Below are 10,158 nucleotides of genomic sequence, written 5' to 3' on the forward strand. Positions count from 1 at the left end.
GTTCATTGTTATTACTGTCATTGATTGTAAACTGTAAATGAATAAAAAGTGTTCACTGTAATTGGACTTTTTACTCTTCCACGTTGACCCATAATTAGAACTACTACTATTAATTAATAACTAGGTACAATAATTTTGTTATAGATAGGTATGTACATTACGGATTTTCTTATTTGTGGAGATATTTTATTGAAATTTTAGCTTTAGCATCTCTTAATGAAGTTAAACGCACGGTTCAAAATTAAGTGCGCAGGATCAACTTTTTTATTCCGAGATGTTTTTGAAATTTTAATCATAAGCCTCTGCGTAAACGCAACCGTTGAAATTGGTCTAAAATACTTCTCATAAAGACAAACGTAATATACATGACCAGAGCGCGTATAGAATCAACCCTCTTATTGGATTGGATATTTCTATAACCCGTGTAGGGGCGGGAGAGAATATCCCTACCGCAGAAGGCACTGCGTGTCGTAAGAGGCGACTAAACAACTGCTCATTGACTATAACCCCGAAAGTTCATATGTCCTCAGTCTTTGGTTCCTTGCAAGGGTTAACGTATCAAAGTGCTTGCAAATGTAACACATGTTCGATATTAAGACTAACATGAAATTCAATTTGTTTATATAGCAAACAACAATGTTTCTAGAATGTTCTCCAAGTTCTTACGAGTGTTGGCGCCTTGATGACTATCGGGATTTCTAGAATATTCATGTTCGGAAAACGAAGATATCAATAGCACTGAACTCTTGCTGTCGTAGAAGTTAGAAAAAGTAAAATAAAAACACCACTAAACCACAATATTTTAATAAACTCCTAAAAACATTAGGGAACGTTGAAAAATAATAGATAAAATAAAATATTAATTTTTATTGATTTTAAAAATGTACAAGGTAGAAATCTATGGAATGTCAAGTCACTTATGTTCTAACTTACAAGAATATGTAATTTGTACGATTTAAATCTTCTCCAATATAAATTTCTGAATAAATTTGCTTATATCATATATTACTATATTATACACAGTTTTAAAATGAACTGGATACGTAATCGAATTTAGTACGAAATCAGAAGTAATACTTATCTAGTCCTTAAATAGACAGTCCAAAATTTAACTAAATTATAGACGTTTCTCACAGCCTAATAGATTGTTATACTGTTAAGACAAACATAAAATCTCGACGGTTTCATTCTATTCATTATTGCCCTTGTGTAATATACAAAAATAGATACCAAAGTGGTTGCTAACATTTCAATATTAAAAACTAAACAAAAAGAATTAGACACCGAATGAAGTAACTGCTAAAATAAGTGTTTCTCTTAAACATAAATCTACAGATGCCATAAAATCTAAACTACCTGTAACGACACTCAAAACTACGAAACAACTGATTATCACAATAAAAATGTTGCCTTTGACACGAGAAAAAAATAACAATTTACTTATACGTTTTCGATATCGTAAATAAAACTTTACATTCAGTCAAGCTCGATTCATATGTACAATTCAACTTATATTCAACTATGCCGCGTTTAAAACTACTCAATATAAAAATAGCTAAGATTTACTTGTGCAGAAATACATTTAATTCGCAAACTTGTGCATTAATTTCTCATATTTTTGGTAAGCACTTTTCATGAAACAGTAGGCAGGTACACGAATATATTAATGTAGTCTCTCAAATGTATGTCTTTTTAATTTTTTGCAAAGTTCCGTCACTGGCTATATTTAGGTCTTTCGTTTCGAGGTTATCTTTCTTAGGAGCGGGGGACGGAGGAACGTTCAGCACTAAATTCACTGTCTTGTTGGCGCGAGGGGTTAAAAAACCGTTTGGGTTGCCGCTTAACCTGCAACAAAAACACAAAAATAATATTAGCACTTACAGAGCGTAACTGCTTCCACGCGCATGCGTCTTTTAGGTGCCCCTTCCCTTTAAAATAATGTAATGTTAACTTATTTCAGCCAGGATGGCAGAAAATATGATACTGAGTAGCATTAATGGTAATAAAAAGAGATTTTACGTCCATAGTTTGTGTTAGTTAGGGCTTTGGCAACAACGCTGCAAAGGCGAAAAATGAAATAAGTACCTACCTTTCTAAATGATTATGTTGTTCAATAAACGGCGCATTGGGGTAATGACCATAGGGGTGAAATCTCCGCGAAAATAGGTAGCCGGCGATAAAGCCGAGAAACAGTGCCACCAAACTAGCGCACACCACAATGACGTGTAGCGTTTTCGCAGTATAGATGACCAAATGTTGCCGTACCGCACAGCCAGTTATACGGTTTTCCGTCAGTCCATCATCGCATTCGACCTCCTCGTCGTTTGGTTTGGCCAATGGATCCTCAATTTTTCCATCAATCAAAATTTCATTCTCCAGAGTGTTGTCGTCGTACACTCTTGTGGGAATTTTGTTGTTTGCTGTTAAATAAAGGAAACTTTTACTATCTTAGAGTTACGGGCTGTTCTCTAATCGCTAATTATGTACAGTGTCTCAACTAAACCCCCTGGTCCTGTAGTCTGAATGCAATCCCCCATAAAAGTTATATTATTGCTTAAACCGTTTTAAAAAAAAATACACAAACTATAGAGACTTGATTGATAGCTCAAGAAACCTACCAATAGGGGAGCATTTTCGGGTGTTGCCATGTGGAACATCTTGAATTAGCGACCTTCTTAGCGTACTAACAGCGTCCACACTAACGCAAGCTAACTGCTGTGTGTCCCATGCGCAATGTGGATCTTGAAGTGCTACACAATTCCTGAAAGGTGGCGGTAATAAACTTGTCAAATGTTGAGCTTGTTGTACTTACTGGCAATGATCGGTTGATGAGCAATGATTAAATGTCGCTAGTTTAACTTCGTTTGAACTCACAACGACTACTCTACCGTAACCAGGCGCAATTCTTAATTCTCTTACTGGCGTGTTATGTGAAAATACCGCATTTTCCGATATCACAACGGCATTAGCCCCATTTTCGTTGGGAATATTCACAACTTTCAATACCTTTCCATTATCTGAAACAAATAAAATACTTTTAATTATCTTATAATTAACTCGGTTCACAATATAAAAATACATTCGTGACAATTTTGTGTGTGGTTTCTACTTTGACCTGCAATTAGATTTGAAGGTAAAACACATCCCGGAAGTTGAAGTACCGACATCACAATATCCCATTTTTATCTTTACTGCAAATTCGTGGTTTTGTTGTATCTATTTATGGTACCTATTTATACTGTCAGTGACGATCAGAAAATGTCTTGATTGTACCTCCATAGAACAGAATAGCAATGCTTGGCATATTGCTCTGCAAAAGTAATAGACACATACTCATTCAGTTTCCACGTAAATGCCATCACCCAAGGGGAGAACGCACTTCCCACGCCATTTTTTGTCTTAGACCCATCTGCATGTATACATGATCTTATGTAAGGCGTATTCCAGAGCTGGGCAGAATACTTTCAAAAAGTATTTGAATACTAAATAGTAAATACTTTACACAAATCAAAGGTATTTGAATACTTTTACGTCCAGCACAAGCGAATACTAGATACAGATACATTGAAAAGTATTCAAATACTTTATTAAATAAGTATTCAAATACTTTAGAATATATTCGAATACTTTGAAAAGTATTTCATTAACTTACTTTGAAAAGTATTCGAATACAGTAAAAAGTATTCAAATAGTTGTCACTCAAATACATTAAACATTTAAAATAGTATACTAGATAAGTCTTAATACTACTTAAAAAATCAAGTTATACTTTGTATGGGGTTAGCTTTTTTTATATTTCTATTTTTATATACAAATTTAAGGTGAGCAAAAGCGTATTATTATTATTATTATTATATTATTATATAGGAGGTATACCTACCAGGACCTTTCTTATACCAGTTATATCCTTAAGAATACGCGTACCAGTTTTTAAAGCGTCATGCACATGATACGTACACCTTTCTGAAATTAATCCTAGCGATTTTGGAACATATCCATTTTTGACCATCCGTTTGTCCGTGTGCATGATCGTTTGTTTAGAAACGTGCGATCGCTTTGAAAATTGGTACACATGGTCTTAAGGATATAAGAAAGGTCCCTATTGTTTTTAAGTTACATAGACTATCGAGTCAAACAGTTTCACTCCAGGATCGTTCGGTATTCAGTTGTATCGGATTTTTATATTTGATTTTGTGACAATGGAAACTTTCCCTAAACATTTCTAAATTGTTCTCAATTATTTGAATAACTTAAAAGTACTGCCTTTTTTTTGAGGCAGGAAAAAAAATTGTCTGAGATCGACCGGGAAAAAACATTTTCTTATAGAATTTGGCCCGTAGAATCCATAATTTCAAACAGTTTGAAGATTGGGCTACTAGATCAAAAGTTACAGCCCTTTGAATTTTTTTTCGAAATTTGTTTTTTGTCCATAACTTTTTATTGAGAGGTCTAATCGAAAAAGTACGAATTGATTTAGATTCTACGCACCAAAATTAATAAGAAAAAGTGTTTTCCCGAGAAATTTTGGTGTAGTCGATTTTTGGTAAAAAAGGAAGGTTATACACTGCCTTTTTTTGAGGCCCTCAAAAAAAATTGTCTCAGATCGACCCGGGAAAAAAGATTTTCTTATAGAATGTGGCCTGTAGAATCCATAATTTCAAACAGTTCCAAGATTGGGCTACTAGTTCAAAAGTTACAGCCCTTTGAATTTTCTTTCGAAATTGGTTTCTAGTACATAACTTTTGATTGAGAAGTCTAATCGAAAAAGTACGAATTGTTTTGAATTCTACGCACCAAAATTAATAAGAAAAAGTGTTTCCCGAGAAGTTTTGGTATAGTCAATTTTTGGTAAAAAAGGAAGGTTATACACTGCCTTTTTTTGAGGCCCGAAGAAAAAATTGTCTCAGATCGACCCGGAAAAAAATTTTCTTATAGAATGTGGCCTGTAGAATCCATAATTTCAAACAGTTCCAAGATTGAGCTACTAGTTCAAAAGTTACAGCCCTTTGAATTTTCTTTCGAAATTGGTTTCTAGTCTATAACTTTTGATTGAGAAGTCTAATCAAAAAAGTACGAATTGTTTTGGATTCTACGCACCAAAATTAATAAGAAAAAGTGTTTTCCCGAGAAATTTTGGTGCAGTCGATTTTTGGTAAAAAAGGAAGGTTTATACACTGCCTTTTTTTGAGCCCCGAAAAAAAAATTGTCTCAGATCGACCCGGAAAAAAAATTTTCTTATAGAATGTGGCCTGTAGAATTCATAATTTCAAACAGTTCCAAGATTGGGCTACTAGTTCAAAAGTTACAGCCCTTTGAATTTTCTTTCGAAAATGGTTTCTAGTCTATAACTTTTGATTGAGAAGTCTGATCGAAAAAGTACGAATTGTTTTGGATTCTACGCACCAAAATTAATCAGAAAAAGTGTTTTCCCGAGAAATTTTGGTGTAGTCGATTTTTGGTAAAAAAGGAAGGTTATACACTGCCTTTTTTTTTGGCCCAAGAAAAAAATTGTCTCAGATCGACCGGAAAAAAAATTTTCTTATAGAATGTGGCCTGTAGAATCCATAATTTCAAACAGTTCCAAGATTGGGCTACTAGTTCAAAAGTTACAGCCCTTTGAAATTTCTTTCGAAATTGGTTTCTAGTCCATAACTTTTGATTGAGAAGTCCGATCGAAAAAGTACGAATTGTTTTGGATTCTACGCACCAAAATTAATGAGAAAAAGTGTTTTCCCGAGAAATTTTGGTGCAGTCGATTTTTGGTAAAAAAGGAAGGTTATACACTGCCTTTTTTTGAGCCCCGAAAAAAAAAATTGTCTCAGATCGACCCGGAAAAAAAATTTTCTTATAGAATGTGGCCTGTAGAATCCATAATTTCAAACAGTTCCAATATTGGGCTACTAGTTCAAAAGTTACAGCCCTTTGAATTTTTTTTCGAAATTGGTTTCTAGTCTATAACTTTTGATTGAGAAGTCTGATCGAAAAAGTACAAATTGTTTTGGATTCTACGCACCAAAATTAATAAGAAAAAGTGTTTTCCCGAGAAATTTTGGTGTAGTCGATTTTTGGTAAAAAAGGAAGGTTATACACTGCCTTTTTTTGAGGCCCGCAAAAAAAATTGTCTCAGATCGACCCGGAAAAAACATTTTCTTATAGAATGTGGCCTGTAGAATCCATAATTTCAACAGTTCCAAGATTGGTCTACTATTTCAAAAGTTACAGCACTATGAATTTTCTTACTTTACCTTGCGAAGTATTCGAATACTTTACGAAGTATCCAAATACTTTGCGAAGTATTCGAATACTAAATATTTGTGAAAGTATTTGAGTTACAAATACAAATATTGTTTCCATAAAAGTATTTAATTACAAAGTATTTGAATACTTTAAAGGATTTGAATACTAAAAAGTATTTACAAAATCGAATACTGCCCAGCTCTGGCGTATTCCTTACCGATTTTTAAATTCTTGTATTTGGGGTGGCTTCCTTCTCATAGTCTGACAGGTCATTTCTAATTTCAAGCCTAGGTATAGCAACCATGGAATGTTCTCAAAAGGCCAATCTCGAGGCTCTTTTGAAGGTAATATGATTTTCAATACTTGGGCGCTTTTGGTACTTCCTGAAGGCAGCTTTTTTATGTTTTATAGTCAATTTGAGTTTGCAAGATGTTTTCCTTTACAGTTAAAGTCGTGGCAATAAATCACCCCTTTAGACACGTTCAATGTTTCAGGTGGTTTACTTTCATCCTCAAAATCTCACATTTTTTTTAGCTTGAAGGCAAGCATCTTGCATGCTCATTCCATACAGTTTTTATTAACAGTAAACCTCTACTTTGTGCATTAACACCAATAATGATTCAGAGATTATAAAAGGACTGACTTTCTTTCTATAGACTGGAACTGGGGATAGCCCTCCTCCTTGTCTCTGCTTATTTCGCGGAGTGAGGAGAAGTCCCCACTCTCTCCTATAATTGTGCCAGTATTTTTTACATACATCGAAGTCTGCTCACCTACCATCGACGCCGAGCAGCCGCTGGATAACACTTGGGCGAGGCCTGCCCGCTCCGCCTCGCTTCTGACCGGTACTGGGGACAATCTGAACCCCTGCGCCGTATAATGTGGGCGAAATTTTCCATTTTCATAAAGTAAGTTGTGTCCGAGTTTACATTTTATCACTGCTGCCAGGTGGGCGTGATGTTTTTTTGTGATTTTTTATTTTTGTATGAGGCTAGCCGGGATAAAAGGTACCTGGGAAAGAGGATAGGAGAGTAGGTAGGGAAAATGGGTGCGAGACTACCCCCGACCACAACATCAAAAACGACATTAACTCTGTTTAAAAAAAAACACATGTCCATGTCCGAAGTAACTATGTTTGCACATGTGCAGAAAAATAATGATCATTCACCTTCAATTCCTCAAATACCATCACATACCCTGAATAACCAAAAGTGCCTTGACATTTTTAATTTTATACAACATTAAAGATGCTATAGTGATTAATCTCTAGGAAAAATCTGATCTAAGGTGAAATAGATCAGTATAAACAGGCACATGCAGATGAATCAAAACTACTTACCAGTACCAACGTAGAGAACATCAAAAACGTCACCACTCACTGTTTCAACTTGCGGATCGACAGTGATTGCCGTGAATCGATACTGAAGACTCACTCGGACTAGGATAGGTTGATTGAATAAAGCGGGCACAGCATCTTCCATTAACGAATGTGTTTTAGCAAAGTTAACAACGCTTTCCGGCAAAAGTCTGCTGTCATTCACACATTGACCAGGTCTCGGTTCTGGTACCTAACACGAACGCAATTAGATATTTGCTTACTACCACAAGATCTTACCTTCTGTCTTGAAACGGGAAGCCAATTCGAATTAATGCTCTCTTGCTGTTTAAAGCTTCCTTCGAAAACTCGAAGAATATCTCTCATGCTGTAGGCACATATGGCAGAACCCCCAATTGCATTATTGGGCGTCGTTAAGGTACCGTATATTATTTGTTGGGATAAATTCGAACCATATCGTCCTTGGATTATGTTAGATGTGGACTCTAAAATTTAATTTGAATTGCGCTTACGATCGGGCCAGTTGTGTTCTTACGAATTTCATCAAAGTAGAAAGGGTACTCTCCGGGAAGGGAGCAATTCAAGCGTGCCTTTAGAAACGAGGTCCACCGATCGCCAAATTGATGAGGGCCTCCTTTGTCATTTTGGCATACGCGCGCAACTCGGGAATAAATAATCTGAAAGGCGAAATTGTTTTCCAAATTTGTTAATGTTTGTTTCTACGCACCTTTCCGCAATTTAAATATTCGACCGCCGTTTCTCTAAAGAAGAAGAAAATGTAATTGTCGTATGGCATAGAACTAACAAAGTTGGGCGCTGAAAATGTCAACTTTTAGTGTAAGCTACTTACAAATTTAAACCTACTACCATTTAATTGCTTGAGATCAGAAAGTTCTGTTCGTTGGGGTTCACGATAGATGACTGGGTCTCTCTCCGAGAAATCGGCAATGGTTGCCGTGAAGATCTGGCCATTACTTTGTACCGCGGTGTTGTTGTATTCTGGATTGAATGGACAAATACCTACTCCAGAAAATTCTTTTTCCGTCACATATTCGTCGTTCTACAAATGTAATGTTACACGGTTGTGCAAGTTATGGTTAGTATCTTACCAGTGTCGTGTAATGCCTACAGTACGGCTTATATGAGTTCGTTCCACAAACCAAGAGACGCTCTGTAGATAATGACACTAAAATACGAATGTAATTCTGACAGTCATCTTCCGATTTCCCTTTCAACTGGCATATTTGAGTGTGTGCATCGGACGAGAACCACTTCAGACGTTTGTCTTTGCGCTCAGTAAAGTCGTATATGCTTAAATTATATACAGTGTTTCTCCCACCAAGTATGATGGAATTGGTGTCTTGATTCAAGACAGTAAAATGATTTGGAAACGAGTTATTCCCAAGAAATGTTATTGTGCTTATTTGTTTAATATCATTTATGACTTTTGTCGTGGTGTCAGGAAACCAAGCAGACACCTCCGCACTCCGCAACAGCAACGAGAACAAAATTGTGACATGCTGTAATACTGCTGAACTCCAAATTTGCAAGTAGTACATTGTGCTCAAATTTTGAGCATGCTCAATCCAGACTTAGTCGATACATTTCCTTCCACCTCGTGTCCTGAAACAATAAAATTCTTTAAGAATGTGTACACCGCATGTATTTGGATACTGATCTCATACTGCAAAATTTGGTTCCCACATTCATTGGGGGGGTCAAAAACTTAACCCAGAGGCTATATTTTACTTAGGTACTGCAAAACATACACATAATGAACTTGTCAAATTCGCACATTATTACAGGCAAATACCTAGTTTAAATATGTTAGTGAATGAATGCACTGTGAGGTCATTACACCTGAATTCACTTGCTGTAGGGTGGTTACGATGACTGATATAGTGAAATGATGGATTGAACTCAAAACAGTAAAATAGAGATAATTGATAATGGTTTTACACTTTCTTATTTTTTAATTATTAGTGTGAATCGATCCTCAGATCAGTAGTGTTAAGACTTAAGAGTCTTCAAAAGAAAGAGCGGTATCGTAACCTTCACCTTTTAGATTACCTGTACAAAAAAGTTTCATTAGAAACTTTGTGTTCGTTTATAATAGGTACTGATTTATTATGTTCCCGCTTATTAAAAAGATACAATAAGCTTTTTTAAAAGATGCTAAAGGCATCGCCTAAGGCTAAGGTTTAGTTTAGTCATTCGCTCGTCCTCGCTTTAAACTATAAAATGACAAACATGAATAAGATCCAGCGTTTAATGGATAATTTGTCATTTGGGTCTTTCGGAAAACCACTTTTAAAAAACCGCACATCAAAACGATAATCTCTGAATTTGAAATGTGCTTCTTTTTGTAAAAGCTTTTTTATAATCGTCGGAGACCAATGGCTGTCCTTAATTATCACCTTTGGTCGCCGCTTTAATAATAAAATCACGATATGTTAATGACATGATCTTACAAAATGGTTCCTATTGGAATGCTTTAGAATTACAAATAAATGTTCCGGATATGTCATAGTTCCTTGTTCAAAGAAAAACACTTACAAAACGATCACAATACCTGGTATTGGTGG

At 35.5% G+C, this 10,158-nt stretch overlaps 1 protein-coding gene across 1 annotated transcript; it reads right to left on the reverse strand.

Moving 5' to 3' along the window:
* Nucleotides 1-890: 890 nt before the first annotated feature.
* LOC116165576 (semaphorin-1A-like) lies at nucleotides 891-9,196 on the reverse strand. The gene is made up of 10 exons (XM_031480133.1): nucleotides 8,683-9,196; nucleotides 8,441-8,633; nucleotides 8,301-8,389; nucleotides 8,109-8,250; nucleotides 7,853-8,058; nucleotides 7,577-7,805; nucleotides 2,813-3,017; nucleotides 2,619-2,761; nucleotides 2,090-2,420; nucleotides 891-1,845 (listed from the first exon to the last, which is right to left on the reverse strand). Exons 1-10 carry the CDS (start codon nucleotides 9,130-9,132, stop codon nucleotides 1,677-1,679), a joined length of 2,157 nt encoding a protein of 718 aa, XP_031335993.1. The 5' UTR covers nucleotides 9,133-9,196; the 3' UTR covers nucleotides 891-1,676.
* Between the last annotated feature and the right edge of the window lie 962 nt (nucleotides 9,197-10,158).

This window comes from Photinus pyralis, unplaced genomic scaffold (assembly GCF_008802855.1).
Source record: "Photinus pyralis isolate 1611_PpyrPB1 unplaced genomic scaffold, Ppyr1.3 Ppyr1.4_LG3a, whole genome shotgun sequence".
Lineage (NCBI taxonomy): Eukaryota > Metazoa > Arthropoda > Insecta > Coleoptera > Lampyridae > Photinus > Photinus pyralis.